At 64.8% G+C, this 15,795-nt stretch overlaps 2 protein-coding genes across 4 annotated transcripts; one reads left to right on the forward strand and one right to left on the reverse strand.

Moving 5' to 3' along the window:
• Positions 1 to 656: 656 nt before the first annotated feature.
• On the reverse strand, positions 657 to 4,731 carry LOC104352753 (CYFIP-related Rac1 interactor A). 2 transcript variants are annotated; one of them, XM_086479770.1, is made up of 10 exons: positions 4,662 to 4,731; positions 2,632 to 2,753; positions 2,449 to 2,554; positions 2,084 to 2,220; positions 1,852 to 1,929; positions 1,597 to 1,713; positions 1,378 to 1,457; positions 1,153 to 1,279; positions 835 to 905; positions 657 to 720 (listed from the first exon to the last, which is right to left on the reverse strand). In XM_086479770.1, the coding sequence occupies exons 1-10, from the start codon at positions 4,729 to 4,731 to the stop codon at positions 657 to 659; spliced, it is 972 nt and encodes a 323-aa protein (XP_086335896.1). The 2 variants fall into 2 exon arrangements, with proteins under 2 accessions (XP_086335896.1, XP_086335895.1); XM_086479769.1 differs by lacking the exon at positions 4,662 to 4,731 and adding an exon at positions 3,270 to 3,381.
• A 9,046-nt stretch (positions 4,732 to 13,777) lies between these two features.
• On the forward strand, positions 13,778 to 14,768 carry HPCAL4 (hippocalcin like 4). 2 transcript variants are annotated; one of them, XM_009960685.2, is made up of 3 exons: positions 13,778 to 13,939; positions 14,083 to 14,298; positions 14,571 to 14,768. In XM_009960685.2, the coding sequence occupies exons 1-3, from the start codon at positions 13,778 to 13,780 to the stop codon at positions 14,766 to 14,768; spliced, it is 576 nt and encodes a 191-aa protein (XP_009958987.1). The 2 variants fall into 2 exon arrangements, with proteins under 2 accessions (XP_009958987.1, XP_009958986.1); XM_009960684.1 differs by lacking the exon at positions 14,083 to 14,298.
• Positions 14,769 to 15,795: the final 1,027 nt, after the last annotated feature.

Below are 15,795 nucleotides of genomic sequence, written 5' to 3' on the forward strand. Positions count from 1 at the left end.
GGATGGGGCCCCAGAGCCCACAAGGGCCAGGCACGGCGACCTAGGTGCCTCCAGCGTGGGACGGGACGCAGCAGAGACGGCCCCGCTCCGGCCATGAACAGATTAAATGTCATTTTATTTCACACCCAAAAAAAATGTAGAAAAGAAGAGGTGAGTGGAGATTTAATTCCTCATATTAAAAATCTACCAGGTGAGACTGAGCCATTTCCACCAGTCAGTGCAGATCTGCAGGGATGTTTATTCCTCCTCCTCCACAGCCAGATGCTGGAGGACAAGGAGGGGGACGGGGGGGCGACACTTTGCCCCTTTCTCCCCACCCCAAGGTGCTCCCATGCCGTGGGCGCTCGCTGCTGCTGGCCCTATCGGCACATCCCTGCCCGGGTCCATCCTGCCTGGCCCCAGCACCCCGGCGCGGTGTCCCCACGGTGCCACCCGCACCTTGTGTCCAGTAGGCAGGTGCTAATTTGGGGGGTGAGGGTGGGAAGGGAGGGCAGGAGCGCGTGGGGGGTGGCCTTGGGCCATTTTGATCTTTTTTTTTTTTTTTTTATTTCTTATTGTCCCTTTTCCCTCTGTACAAAATGAGCGGTATGGTCATGGGCGTAGGTGACACGGTGACGTGCGCGGGGTCAGGGCTGGCTCCGGCGGCCGCCCCGCGCTCACTGCAGCAGGGCCCGGATCTGTTTGGATGTGGTGTCGTCGTTGAGGTGCCGAGTGGTGTACCTGGACAGAGAGGGGACGGTCACCCTGCAGTACCCCAACCCGCTCTGCTGCCACCCCACAGCGCTGTCGGGGGATGCCACACCCTCTGCTGCATCCCCCGGCCCTCTGACTCACCTCAGAGCGTTCAGGAGCCCCTCGGTGCTGGTTGAGGGTTGGTCTTTCAAAACTTTGATGCAGCCTTTCATCTGGCGGGGGGGGGGGGGTAGTGAGAGAGGCTGTGAGAGCCCAGACTTGCTGCAAGGGGCTGCCCCCCCCTTCCTCCCCATCCTCCTCCTCACTGCTCAGAGGGGATGAGTTGCCCTCTGGACCAGCTTAGACAGACGTCCCCATAGGGGTCATCTGCAGAGGGACCGCTGGGCATCACAGCTACATTGGGATGAGTGGGACAGCTGTGACATCCCCCCCACCCCAGCACACCCCATGGTCACTCACGTCGATCTTGGAGGTCTTTGCAAAGGCCCCCACGGGGTGGACGTGGTCGTAGAGGATGATGACGCCGACCATCACCCGCATGCAGAAGAGGAGGGTCTCGGTGTTGGTGAAGCGGCTCCTGTACTCCCTGCACCGGGAGAGGGGCTGGGTGAGCCTGGGGGGGGGGGGGTGGCAGAGGGACCCCGGCACCAAGATGTCCCCCCCCACCCCGTGCGGGGTACTCACGGGGTCTCCAGCATCACCCTGCAGACACAGGCCATGGTGCTCAGACAGTCGGTCGTGTCCTCAATCGGGAGGGTCTTGTTCTGAAACCCAACGGGTCCTGGCTGCTGTTTCCCTTCCCAGCCCCTCATGGGAGACCCCAGACCTGCCTGACCCCCGCGTGGTGCCAGGGCTGGAGGGGGGCTTCCCCTTGCCCTGAGGGTCCCCCCCAGCCTCACTCACCTCTGAAACGAACTTGGTGGTGGCATTGCTGAGCGTTTTGAGCATGGGGGTGGCCTCGGCGTAGAAGAGGGACATCCGGTTGGCCATCTCGTTGTTCACCTCACTCTCTGCGTCCAGCTGCCAAGGGGGGGGTGTGTGTGTGTGATGGGAGCCATTGGGGTGGCTGACATCCCCCTCCGAGACGTCCCCAGTCCCCTGGGGAAGGCCATCTGGGGGAGGGTGGGGGTGCGGCAGGGAATGGGATTGCCCTCTCACCTGCAGGTTGTTAATGCGATTTCGGCTGATGGTCCTTCTGTAGTAGCTGAAGTCATTCTGGATGGCGGGGTTGGTCATCTGTGGAGGGAAGTCCTGTGTTAGGGGCCAGGGCCCAGCGCGAGTCTTGGGGGTCCCAAGGGACTGCACTGGCTCACGGTCCCAGTGTGTGGCCCCCGCACAGGACCACCCCGCCCCCAGCCCTCATCCTTGGCGGGGTGGCACGAGGAGGTACCTTGAGCTCGTCGAAGCTGAGGGTGAAGTGGAGGATCTCGGCGAACTGCTTGGCCAAGGCTTGCTCCCGCTCGAGGTGCTGGGTTGGGGCGTACGGGGGGCTGGTGAGAGCCTCCAGCAAGCTCCGCAGGGCGTTCTCTGGGGACGAAGCACTGCTGGTCCCCCTCCTGCTCCTGTGCACCTCCCCAGCCCCGGCTGGGGAAACTGAGGCACGGGGCAGCATGGCATCCGTGCCTGAGCACACCCCATGGCCAGGGCTCCCCCCAACAGCACACACCCCCCCCCCCCCATTCCTGCATCTGGGGAGGGATGCGGGATGCAACGGGGGGGATGCGGGGAAGGGGGCTGGGGGCGCGGGGCACTCACCCAGCCGCAGGGAGAACTCGTAGAAGCGCTTCAGCTTGGCGACGAGGGGGCAGACGGCGCTCCAGGCCCTCTCCTGCAGCCGCAGGTCCCCGGGGTTTTGGATGGCCTGCGGAGGGGAGAACGCCGGCGGTTGCCCCAAGCCATGGCGGGTGGGTGGGCAGCGGGCGCTGGGGCTGCACCCACCTCTCGGATCTCCTGCCCGGCGCCCGTGTATGACTGCAGCTCGGCCAGGATGGCCTGCGCCTCCTCCAGCACGGCGTTCACCTGGTTCCACACCGCCGTCTCGGCCTCCGTCGGCTGCGCATCTGCAGGGCAGCGCCCCGGGGAGAGAAACCCGGAGGGCTCTGAGCGGGGCCCTGGGCGGCGAGAGCCGGAGAGTGGGGTGCCAGCACCCCGTCCCGCCGCTCTCCCGCCAGCCTGCAGCCCTTCCTGGTGGGTTTCTCCCCCTGGTCCGTCTCCTTGACCGAGCTTGAGCCAAGCCGCGGAGGGTGGGGGGGTAGTTGGGGGTGAGTCCTGGCTGCCCTGTGACCACAGTTCTGCTCACGGGGGTCCCCGAGCAGCCCCCAGCCGCGGGCTGGCCCCAACGGGCTGCAAACTGCCCCGGGGAAGAGGTGGGGAGCGATAGCCCCCGGCCATGGGGCTGCCCCTGGCGGCCATGGCCCCCCCCTCCCTGGGGAGACCCCCGGATGGCAGAGGTAGGGGGAGGACGTCTGGGATGGGCGCGATGCGATGGGCGACGGGGTACGAGAACTCAAAATGGCGTGGATGTGGAACTCAGAATAAGTACGAAACAAAAAAGGAAAATAAAAATCCCATCTCACTTTCAAAGTCAAGGAAAAAATTAGGGCCTTGGTCAAGTTCGTTATAAGTCAACACTTTAAGAAGGTTCCCCATGTGAAACCTGCAAGAGAAGAAACAAGAGGAAAAAAGCATGATGGTGAGGTGGTGCCCGGGGAAGAGGTGCTGGGCTGCGGGCAGCGGCCGGCGGCGGCCGGAGCCCCCGTCCTCCCCCCGCTGCTCCCCGGGGGCTCGAGGCTCTCCCGGCCAGCCGGTGGGTGACCCCGTGGCTGCTCCCAGCCCCGGGCTGCAGCCTCTTCCCCCCGCGATGGTGATGAGCGCTGGCGGATGGGGTGATGGAGAGGAAGGAGCGAAGGGAGGAGAGAGCCGCCGGGCTCCGGCGAAGCAGGCGAAGCGGTGAGCGAGTCCCCAGAGTCTTGGCTACAGGCATTCCCCCCTCTAGCTGTGGAGCCAGCCCCAAAACAGGGGGTCCTGGGGAGCCCCCAGAGCCCTGTGTCCGTGCCAGGGGGCTGCGGAGGGGTCTGGAGGTGGGTGAAGGCTGTGCTGCTTCAAAGGACCCAGGAGGAGCCAGGAAGGTCCCTCACCATGGGAGTGGGGTGGCTGTGTGACCCCAGCCCCAGCTATTTTGGGATGTGCTCGTGCCGGAGGCAGTGTGGCGAGTTGTGCACGGCCTCTCCCCGCCGGGGCCGGGGCGAGTGGTTGCTGCTGCACTATTTTTACCCCCCCCCCCTCGCTCTTGCTCTGAGCTGTGCCCCGGGGAGGAAGATAGGGAGAGGGAGGAAGGGGGGGGGGGGCACGGGGCTGCACCAAGTCTGGCATCCTGCCATGGCAGCCACTATCTTCTGTACACCCCCGTGTCCAGCCTGGGAGAGCCAGGAGCCATGCTTTCCTGTCCCAGTTAGCCCAGGCCAGTGGGAAGCTGGGGCAGGTCCCTCGGGCTCAGCTGGGATCCCCAATCCCTGTCCCTTGGCCACAGGCTGTTGCCACTGCACTGCTCTTCCCAGCAGCGCCGGCAGCACGGATCCTTCCCTCCTCCTTCCCCGGCATCCCTGGCCTCCAGGCTCTCCCTGCTGTAGCGGTGGCAGGGTCATGCCACATGGCCACCCGGTGCCATCGACTAACAGCAGCGGGCACGTGTCTGAGGCCCTCATAGCCCAGGTCCTGCTGCCAGGACGTATCCTGCATCCCAGCCACTCAGCCGGGGACATCTCCCCTTGCTTTCAGGGATGGGGCAATTCTCGGGGTCCTGCTCCCCTGCCCCACTCAGCCCTTTGTGGGTCACATCTGGGGCTGCCCCAAGGTGCCTGGGGACACGGGGCTGCTTGGGGACACTCTGCCTGTCCCTATCTTCCAGAGAGGAGCTGTAGTGGCAGCCCCGGCCCCCTCCCCACGCCCGCCCTGCTCACGGGACTTACTTTCAAAATCCAGGAAAAAATGAGGACAGTTTTCTAAATCTTTGCCCAATACCTTTATCAGGTTGCCCATGGCCAGCAGACCTGAGCGAGAGAAACAGAACAGAGTGGGACAGCACCAGTGCCGCTGTCCGGACACCCCAGCATGCCCAGGACCCCACCGCCATCACCACCGTGGCACCTACCTGCACCCCTCCCCAGCCCAGACCCTCCCAGCCGGGGCGTCCACCGAAACGTGGCGGCTCCCCCCGGCACTTCTGGCGCTGCCGTTTGCCGAGGCGGGGAGGGAAGCGGGGCGCGGGTTCGCAAGCATCGTGCTTCCTGTGGGCACCTCTGGCCGCACCACCTCCCCTGAGGCACCCCGGGTTCCCTCACTCCGGCCCCCCACGCTCGGAAAGGGGATGGGGAGCTGCCCCAGGTGACCCCCGTGAGGTCACGCCAGTTCCCCTGGGTGACGGCACTGGGCATCCCCCATGGACAAGGGAAGAACCCCATTGGGATTTGTGCCCCACCGACCCAGTTTGGGGGTCTGGTGCCTACGCCGGAGCATCCCACCCACCCCACGGCCACAGCCCTGGGTCCTTACCTCAGTGCCCGGCGCGGCGGCGGCAGCTATGGCAGGAGCAGGGGCTGTGCCACCCGCCGGAATCACTTCATGGGCCGGCGGGGACCTGCGGGCAGGAGGGCAAGAGGGTCGGGCACCTCCCCACCGCGGGGACCTGCCAGTGGGTGACCAGGCGGGGAAGTGTGGTGGGCACCTCCCCTGGCTCGCATCCCTGCACGCCGCCGCCAGCCTTCACCTTATTTGCCTCGATTATTTTTTTATTGCCAGCAGCCGGTGCCGCCAGCAGCTCGCTGGGCACCGGCTGAGCATCCCCTTCTCTCTACACCCCTTGGGGAACCTGCCAGCAGCTCGGGGATGACCCCGGGGCTGAGCCATCTGTCCCCATTTTTCCTTGGAGAGGCCAAGACCCCCAAGGATGACTTTCCCAGCGCCGCTGCGTTTGCTCTTTTCTGTGCATTGCGTGAAGATCCCTTTATGCTGCTGCTGAACTGCAACCCAAATCCTGCAGGCGCCAGGATGCTCCCCAGGTTCTCCCGTCCCCCACATTTCCTACAGGGATGTGGAGGAGTCGGGGTTGGCCCCATGGTGTTAGTGGGCTCTGGGAAGCAGCCGCGGGATTCGGCAGGTTGTAATTAAGCGCTTGGGTTTAATTAACGTGGCTGGGAAAGGGGAGAGGGAGAGCTGGAGGAGGCAGCAGTGGCAGGGAGGGATGGGGTGGCCTCGTGCCTGGGATGGGGCTGCTGTCCCCCAGCCAGTGCTCCCTGCTCAGCCCCAGTGCAGCCCCTCGGCATCAACAGTGATGGCTCTGCCTTCCTCCTCCTCCTCCTCCTCCCAGGCCCGGTAAGCAGTGGCTTTACATTGGGGGTGCATGGCGTGCACCAGCCTGATGCCAAAATTCAAGCTGCTTTGGGGGAGTCAGGGCACCCAGGTTCCCCACTGCACGCCCCTGCCTCAGTTTCCCCACGTGCGGTGGGTGCTCATACCCTGGGATGGGGCATAAAGACACCCAGGGCTGCCCTGGTGCAGTGACCACGGGGTTCGTCCTGCTGGGTGCTGTTTTGGAGGGGTGCTGGGCCGCACAGGACGGTGCTGGGAGGGGTCTGGGGTGCCTGAGTTGGCCGGTGGGGTGGGAGATTCGCACCCGCTCTGCTCCCGGTGTTTGCAGACATGCTGTGATCAGGTGCGGGTGTCCCTGTGCCCGCGCCACGGTTGTCCTTGACGGGTGGCTTGGAGCTGGGATTTGTCACCGCTCAACACTGCCTGTGCCCAGGCAGGGGGGTACGGGTGGGTCCCCGGCGTGGGGATGCCCTGGCATGAGGCCTGAGCCGTGGCATAGGGGTTTGGTGCTGGGTGGGAGGATGGGGGTCACTGCAGCCCCCCTGGACTGGAGGGGTGGCTCTGCTTGGGGCTCAGCTGATTTGCACCATTTCCTTGGCCTCAGGTGCCTACGCCCCATGGTGGCCCTTGGCCTGGGGAGCCACATCTCGTCCCCACCGCAGGTGGCTGTCAGGGAGGGCGAGGGGCTTCCTCCAGCGTGGGCTGCCCATCGCCTCGAGACTGAACTGGGGGAATCATGCATCCCAAATCCGCTGGGAAAGGCACCCCACCCCAGGACTGCTCTCACGGAGGGGTGCGCTGCTGGAGGAGGGCTGCCCGCAAGGGGTGCAGGGCTGGAGGCTGGGGGTTCCCTGTCCCCAGCCACCCCTGAGGTGGCTCTGGCGTTTGTCCCTCCCTGCGGTGGCCTCCCTGCTCCCCAGCCCTGCTCTGGCACACCCTGGCACCCACTCATCTCCCTGCACCCTGCAACCCCCGAGCATCCTGCCCCACAGGGACGCCACAGCGGGTGTCACCTCCATGGGGACATTCCAGTCGACGGGGTGAAACCCCCCCTCCCGCTCCAGGCAGGACCAAATCCTACACCCACGAGCATCGCTCCCCCCCCTCCGGCCGGCTGGCCACACCAATTGGGCAGCAGTGCCCCCGGATCAAGCCACCCCCTTGTCACCCGGGGCTGTTTTTTGGGGGCTGTGCCCCTTTGCCACCGGCGCAGCATCGCTGTGGGCACCGCAGCCTGGTGCAGCGCCGCACCCCCGGCTGGGTGCCCCTTCCCCTTGACTCAGCTCCACATCCCGCGCCCCCCCCCCCCCCCCCAGCCCCCTCCCAATCCCCTGGGTGCCCGTTGGGTGCCGGGCCCGGTGCCCACCGCCACCACCGAGCCCCTCCTGCCGCTGCCCCCCGCCCATGGTCGCACCGGCACCGCCGCAGCCTTTGCAGGGTCGGACGCGCGGCGCCTTGAAGGATTTTTCGTGGGGTGTGGGGGGGGACACACACCCCTTACGCCGGGAACCAGGGTGCAGGGGCCAGATCCTACCCCAGAATGAGCCAGGGCACCCCCAGCCCTGCTCAGGGTGGGGTTGGGGCTTCCTAGGGCTGTCACCCTTGTCACCCCCCCCCCCCCCCCCCCCCCCCGCCCCGGTTTGGGGACCTCCCTGGCTGGAAGGAGGTGGGGGTCGCGTCCCTGTCCCCATGGGGCTGAACCCCCCCCCCACCCACCCCGAGCGGGGCCGGTGGGGGTGCTGGGGGCCTCTCCCTCTGCCTTGCTGCGGCTGAGCGGGCAGGATTTACCGCAGGGCTGCCGGGGAGCCGAACCGCAGCACCCAGCCCGTGCACCCGCACCCACCCAGGGCCACCGCGGGGCTGCAGCATCCCAGGGGTGCTTATGGTGGGGGGGATGTCAGCACCCCCCCCATCCCCCCCCCCCCCCCCCCCCCAGTCTTGATGGGGGGGGCACCCATCGAGTACACCAGGCTGGGGGGCGCAAAGGAAAAGAGGGACCGCTTGCGAGGGGTTGCTACCGGTTTGGGTCCCCGAAGGGAGACAGACAGCGTTTGCCTTCCCCCCCCCCCCCCCCGCCCCTCCCCCCTTGCTCTCAGGCCTGGTGGCATCCCTGTCCCCGTCCCCTCGCTCACCGTGGCGGTGGTGGTCGCTGCCCGTTGCCTGCGGATGCCGGCGGAGCGCGGGGGGCCGGGGAAGAGCCGCCCGCCGTGTGCGTGAGCCGCCCTGCGCCAGCTGCCGAATGCACCACAAAGACCACCATGGCCCCCCCAGCACCCCCCCCCCCTCCCCACGCCACTGGTGACGGTGACGTCTCAAGTGTGAGAGAGACGGAGACGCTTAACCCCCTGCGTGCCGGCCGGCAAATCTCTGCGGCCTGCCTGGGCGAAGGGCACCGGGTCCAGCTGGGGTGATGGTTTTGGGGGACGTGGTGGCGCCAAGCGGGTGCCTATGTCCCCTCTGCCGTCCCCGTCAGAGCCAGCCTGGCAGCCCGAGCACCCGCAGCCTGCTCTGAGCAGGGGGAGGGAAGACCCAAATTTGTTCCTGCCCCAGCCCATGGATGGCACCGCTTCCCCCCCACCCCAGATGCCTCTCTGGGGAGAGGGACAGCCACCGAACCCACCCGGTGCCACTGCCACAAAGCCAAACCAGACACGTGCCCCGGGAACACATTTTGGCCAGGCATCACCATCCAGCCCCCCCTCGGCTCCCCCCTGGCCTGGGGCCAGAAGGGGTTTGGGTGGAACATGCTGATGCAGAGCTGTTCCCACAAGGGTGATGGGGGGGGGGGGTAGGTAGGAAGCAGGTGGGGAACCCCAAAACTGGAGTGTTTCTGCTTTTCCACCCTGCACCTCTGTTTCCCAAGCATCACAGTGTGGCCATCAAGAGGCACCCCAGTGTTGTGATCACCTCAGGTCTGGCTTGCCCAGTGGCACCCAGAGGTGTCCCCCAGGGACACGGCGTAGGTGACAGCAGCTCCTTGCTCCTTTACGAGGGCATTTCTGTGCAGCAAAACATGGGTGCCCACCTTACAGCACCCCAATACCAGCCAGGGCACCCAGCACCAAGCTTCAGCCCTGGGGCACAGCGGGCAGGGAAGGGACCTGCTCCAGGGATGGCGAGAGGCTGGGGAAAAGCTGAGGCTGCTGGCGAGGAAACACGGCTCACAGGGAGGGAGCAGCAGAAGAAATGAGCAAGCGAGTGAGAAATCCCCATTTTGCTCCAAAAACTCTCTGCAAACCACAGCTCAACCCCAAACGCTGCCCACAGTGGGGCTGGCACCAGGTTCCCCCTGGGCATGTGTACCTGTGGATGTGTGGCCCGTGGTGAGGATGTGCCAGGGGAGAAGCCACCTGGAGCCCCTCCTGATGTCCCAGCATGTGCCCATGGCCCACCAGCCTTGTGCTCTGATCGTGTGGCTGCTGTCCAGTGTGTCACTGGGAAATCGGGGATTTCGTGGGCTTGCACTGGCTTTGAACACTGTGCGTTGGCCTGAAGGGGCAGTGCCCATCCCCGTCCCCGGCCCTGCCCAGCTGACCCCACCCGGGGTGATGGGTCCTGCCCAGGACCGTGTCGTGGGGTCACAGAGGGGCTGGCAGAGCTACCGATGCCCCGAGCACCGCTGGTGTCACAGCCGGCTGACCTGGCAGCGCAGAGGGACAAGGGCTGTCAGGAGGCCGGGGCGACCGGCGGTGACTTCTGCTCCCCACTGCTCCCGGCAGTTTTGTGTGGGGTGATCCAGCTGCAGCAGCCCCGGGCAGTGGGGGGCTGTGGCTGCGGGGTCCCCCCACATCGGGCACAGCCCCCCAAGCCGTGCTGGTGCAGCCCGTAGCCGCTGGGGGAAGCTGCAGCCCTTCGCATTCGGCAATGTCGCCGGATAAGGAGGGTTTTAGGAGCCTGCGAGGCCCTGGCAGATCTGCACCCCGGGGACACCGGGGCAGGGAGCTGGGGTGATGCTGCTGCGGGAGCGGGGAGCAAAGGGCTGCCACGGAGCCAGCGCTGTCTGCAGAGCCGGTGTCCCGTCCCGTCCCCCCCCGCTCCCCAGACAACCTGGTGTCCCCTCTGCAATCCCAGGGCGAACATCCCTTTTGGGGTAGGACTTGAGGTGCCCCAATCTGGGTGCTGGGCTCAGTCGGGTGCTCCAGCCCGTGTGCTCGGGGCCACCAGTGCAGCCAGCCCTGCATCTCCCCAGCACCAGGACTCGGGGCGTCGCAGCCCCCAAAAGTTGGACACCCCAATACCCCACAGCAACCGTTGTCCCCATCCCCAGGGCATCCCTGTCACACCTCCAGCCTGCGGTCCCCTGCCTCTCCCAGCCGCCCCATGCCCCTTCAGCACTCTCCATCCCATGAACTGAGCTGTGCAGGTCTCAGCCTTGGCAGCCATGCTGCTTCAATTAAGCCCTCATTAATTTTTCAGTCCCCCTGCGCACCCTGAGCGCGGGCGGTTTGCAGTGGTGCTAATTGATGTCTTCTCTACTTAAGCATGTAAGAACCAGCAGCTGGTTGCCCAGCCGGCACGGGGAAGGGGGCTCATCCCCCCCAAGCTCTTGGGGAGGCTCACTGAGAGGTTTTGGGGACAGACATGTGCCCAGCGGAGGCTGCTGGAGTGACTCGAAAACCATCGGGCTGAATCGCCCGCATCCCTGCTGGGGATCCAGCCCCGGACAGGATCATGGTGCAGGGATGCCACATCCACCCATGGTGGGGGTCCCAGCCCTCCTACCCCCGAGGTGGGCGCGTGATGGATCCCTGCAGTCCCGCTGCATATATGCAGCTGCAAATATTTGTCTCTTTTTTGTACACCAGCCCTCTCTCACCTCCGGCTGGGGCAGTTTCTGCAGCTTCATACAGTCACCTCCGTAGCGAGGGTGCACCAGGGCTGGGCCAGGACATGCTGAGCCATGGGGAAGGGCAGAGCACCCCATGGCACCCCACAGCCCCATTGGGGACCGGGATGGGGACCAGCCCTGCCTGGCTGGAGGCTTCATCTGGGCTCAGTGGCCACCAGTTGCAGAGGGGCTGCTGCGGACTGTCCTGGGTGGCATTGGGATCACAGCAGGATGGCCAAGGTCACGGGGTAGAGCTGCCAACGATCGCCATGGAAACACTCCACGTTTGGTTCTGGAAATCAGAGCGTTTTTCCCGGCCTTTTCCCCTCCGTGCTTCAGTTGCGGCTCTGCCAAGCGAGGACTGAGGTGTGACCCCGTGTCCCCTCAGTGCAGGCAGCATGGGGCCCTGCGCTGGCTGCCTGGCAGGAGGATGCAGGCAGCATGGCCCCTGCTAACCCCTGCCACCCCTGAAGTGCACCAAGGGAAGGGGATTTTGGGGTGCTTTGGCATCAGCCACCACCAGGGACGGGAGCCAGAGGCAGGGGAGTGGGGCAGAGTGGCCAGGAAAGCAGCAGCAGGAGGGGCAGAGAGTGCAGGGACTGGGGACCAGGCAGGGCCAGCAGCATCCCTGATGCTGAGCTCAGCATCCCCAGTACCCCCAGCACCCCCAGTACCCCCAGCACCCTCAGCAACCCCCTGCATCCCGGTCCCAGCATCCTCCCCAGGACTCCCTCCACTTTCCCCTCCAGCATCCCCCAGCATCTCAGTGCTATTTCCCCTCCCAGCATCCCAGTATTTCCCCCCCCCAGTATCCCACCTCGACCACCCACTCCCCCCCGCGGCCCCTCCCTGTTGATTGACAGCGCTCCCAGCCAATGGGCGAAAGATGCCGCCGGGGGGGGGGCGGGCGGCCCGCGGCTACAAGAGGGGCGGGAGCGGCGTGGGCAGAGCCGGCGGGCTGGACCGCGGCCCCTCCGGTACCGGCACCGGCTCCGTGCCCCTCCCGGCCCCGCCGAGCCGCCGCCGCCGCCTGCCCGCCCGCGCCGAAGGACAGGTAAGGGCCGTCGGGGCCGGAGCCGCCGCCCCGCACCCCCATTCCCCGGGGCTGGGACCCGGTTCCCCGGTGCGGAGCCGCCGTCGGGGCAGGTGCCGGGAGCCGCGTTGCTCCCGGGAGCCGGTTCCAGAGGGTGTCGGGGCCGGTGCCACGGAGCCTGTCCCCCAGGGTGGGCAGAACAGCCCCCGCACCCATGAGTGCTGCTGCCGCCAGCCTGGCCGCCCCATCCGTCCGTCCATCCATCCCCTGCGGCAGAGCCCTGCGCCCCTTCCCTTCTCCCCAGGGTGCCGATCCGCCGGGGTGGTGCTGGAGGCTGGGTGCCCTGCACTGCCAAGGGTGCAGTCCTGGGGGGCACACCTTTAGTGACCCCTCTCTGTCCTGTTTTGGGACCAGAAGCCAGTGACCGATGATGATATCGGTGCTTTGTGACAAGCGGTTTGTGCCCAGCATGCGATGGCCCCAGCAGCCTTCCCTGCTGCCCCCTGCCCCGGCATGGCCTGTGCTGGGTCCTGCTCAGAAACGGGAGTCGAGGTCTGTGGACCAAAGGATGCTTTTCTTGAGTCCTGCCCTCTTCGAGGGCTTTACTTGCAGGATAAGGTGTGGTGCTTCCAGCAAAGGCCCTCGCTGTTCCATTATGGGGAAAATTGCCCCTTGTGCAGGTGAGAGGCTGCATCCACCCACCAGTCTGGCTGGTGGGAGATGCTGGAGGACACGAGCGTAGTGCGTGGTGGGGATTAATCAGTCCCTGCAGGTTAGAGCCGGGCTGCTGTGCCAGGGAGACTTGTGTAGCCCTAAAACCAAGCTGGGATCACTGGGGAAGCGTTGCGCTCTGTGGGCGTCCGGACGTTTCCTCGGCTCTGGCTGCTGAGGGGTGGTGGGTTAAGCGCTGCCGCGGCAGACGGTGACAGATGCTGGTGGGATGATGGGGCAGGAAGCAGCCTCTGCCTGTGGGATTAGCTGGGAGCACGAGGAGCCCTGCATTGCTGCGGGGGGGAGGCTTGTGCCCATCCCCAGGGTACCCCCGTGTCCTGCAGCCCACATGGCCAGGAAATCAGATGCTCGGAAGGGAGATGGTGCTTGGTTGGGCTCCAGGTGAACTTCTACTCAACTTTCTCTCTAGAGAGAGAAGCTCCAGGAGCTCTCAGCAAACCATCTGCCGCTCGGGCTGAGCGGTGCCGGCAGCCAAGGCTGCGTGGGAGCGGGCACGGCGTGTATCGGAGCAGCTCCGCATCCTGCCCACGCAGCTGCGGGCTTGCCAGAGCTCCAGTGCATCGTGCTGCAGGCAGCCCTGCAGCAGAGGGGTGCTCAGCCACGGACCCCATCCTCACCAAGGGCTGGCCAGGGGTGGGTTGGGCATTGCTGCGGCCAGCTGGATGCTGAAAGTCAGATGGTGCCAGTGAGGTTCTTCCCTGCTTTAGAGGCAGACTTGTGTTACCTCTTCTTTGTCCTGTCCTTACAGAGGGCAGGTGGACCTCACGGCCTAGTAAAGGCCATGTGAGGAGGAGATCTGGGTCTTCAGTTGCTTTTTGAGTGTTTTTCTACAGCCCAAAGGAAGCCAGTCTAGAAGAGGGTGGGGGAATGGAGGTGATGCTGCTGGCTGCACTGGTGGGCTGCCCCAGGGCCAGCTCTTGCACATCTCCAGCAGTGCCCCAGTGCCACGGTCACAGTCCTGGCATCTGACGGTGCATGGACACCCATCAGCTGGGTGGATCAGCTCTAGCACAGGGCAGAGGCATGTGGGGTCGGCCAGCCACTGGGGCAGGGCCGGGTCTGGGAGCACCAGCCCTCCCCGAGCCATGTGTAGGAGCCGTGTGTTTTCCCTCCCAGGGGCAGCCATGGGCAAGCACAGCAGCAAGCTGGCTCCGGAGATGCTGGATGACTTGGTGAGGAGCACGGAGTTCAGCGAGCAGGAGCTGAAGCAGTGGTACAAGGGCTTCCTCAAGGACTGTCCCACCGGCATCCTCAACCTGGAGGAGTTCCAGGAGCTTTATATCAAGGTGGGCTCCGGTCGGGGACCCGAGCACTGCCTGCAGGGCTGGAGCACCCTGCTCCTACTGGGGCAAGGGTGCTGCTTCGGGTGCAGCCTCCATGCTGAGCTCCCTCTCCCCATTTCAATCTCTCTCCTCTCTCCTCCCTGCAGTTCTTCCCCTACGGAGATGCCTCCAAGTTTGCCCAGCACGCTTTCCGCACCTTCGACAAGAATGGTGATGGGACCATCGACTTCAGGGAGTTCATCTGTGCCCTGTCTGTCACCTCCAGGGGCACCTTTGAGCAGAAACTCAACTGGGCCTTTGAGATGTACGACCTGGACGGGGATGGGAAGATCACACGCTTGGAGATGCTGGAGATCATTGAGGTACCAGTGCTTAAAATCAGCGGGGTAGCTTGATTTTTCTAGGCTTTTCACAGCTATTGGGTCCCTTTTGGCCCAAAGAATGAGAGTTCCTGCCCAGAGTCTTGTCTGAAAGGTACCCAGTGTGCACCTGGTTGTAGCTGTGCAGCAGCATAGCTCGTGCCAGCAGCTAACTGGGTCCCAGCAGAGCAGCAATCCTGTCCCCTGCCTTGTTCTGGGACCTTTCGCCCATCTAACATTCCTGCTCTGGTACTTTGCTTCTCTTCCTGCTCCAGGCCATTTACAAGATGGTGGGGACTGTGATCATGATGAGGATGAACCAAGATGGGCTGACACCCCAGCAGCGTGTTGACAAGATCTTCACAAAGATGGACAAGGACAAGGATGACCAGATCTCCCTGGAGGAGTTCAAGGAGGCAGCAAAGAGTGACCCCTCCATTGTCCTCCTCCTGCAGTGTGACATGCAGAAATAGAGCCTTGGGGGCTCATCGCTGGACTGGTGGCAGCCAACCTCTGCTCCCCGTGATGGTTTCCATCCCCATTTTCTGCTGAGTCCCCCCCCATGCCTGCCTGGCCCCAGGCGTGAGCCACGCTCCGCCGCTCCTGCCACCCAGCTGCCTCTGCTCCCAGCTGCGCCCTGGGCAGCCCACGGGCCATGGGCTGTAGCTCTCCCTTGATGGGTAGAGCCAGCTCTGGGTATTGCTGGCTTGAGGTTACCCCCAAACCAACCCTCTCCCATCCTGGAGCTGGACTCCCTGCAGCCAATGGCTAGTGTCCTGGCTCCCCAGGGCCAACTGTTCCCATGTCCCTGCTGCTTTCTCCTTGCTTTTCCCCCACTGCTCTCTGCCTGGCCCATTCCCTGATCCCAACTGAAACCAGCTCTTTATTCTTTCCAGTGATCCCCCCCCCCCCCGCCCCCAATTGCTTGTGATGCCTCCAGGGAGGCTGAAAAGTCCCAAGTCCTGGTCTCTCTTTCACTGGCAATTCCTCGCAAGGCTCTCCAGAGGGGCCAGGGCTGGCCCCAGGGTGCTGTGGAGTTGGGGCAGGGTGCTGCACCCTCCCCAAGGCCTCACTGCTCTGGCTCCCTCTGCCCAGCTTTAGCTCTGGTTTTCCACCTCTGGTTTTGCTGCTGGGAATGGCCAGGGTTGGTCAGGGAGCTTTAGGGGAGTGCAGAAGTGTCCAAGGCCACCCCTGGATGTGGCCAGTGTCTGATCCCAGAAGCCACCTTACACCCCATCACCTGTGTGAGCTGGCAGAGCAAGCGGGTGACCTCCACAACTGCCCTGGCAGCATCTTGGGTGTTTTGTGGAGTTTCTGGCCTTCTTGGGTATTGAGGTGATGCCTGGGGTCCTAGACTGAAGGCAGCGGCTACCTGACTCCTCTGTGGGCTGCCCTGGGGCAAGGTGAAGAGTGTGGGCATGGAAGGCATATCCTGGTGCTGCTCCTCGCGTGTGGCACTACTATGGGGGCTGGTGGGTCCTGGATTGGGGCTGTGGAGAG

Source organism: Leptosomus discolor, chromosome Z (assembly GCF_034619465.1).
Source record: "Leptosomus discolor isolate bLepDis1 chromosome Z, bLepDis1.hap2, whole genome shotgun sequence".
NCBI classification, from domain to species: Eukaryota; Metazoa; Chordata; class Aves; order Leptosomiformes; family Leptosomidae; genus Leptosomus; species Leptosomus discolor.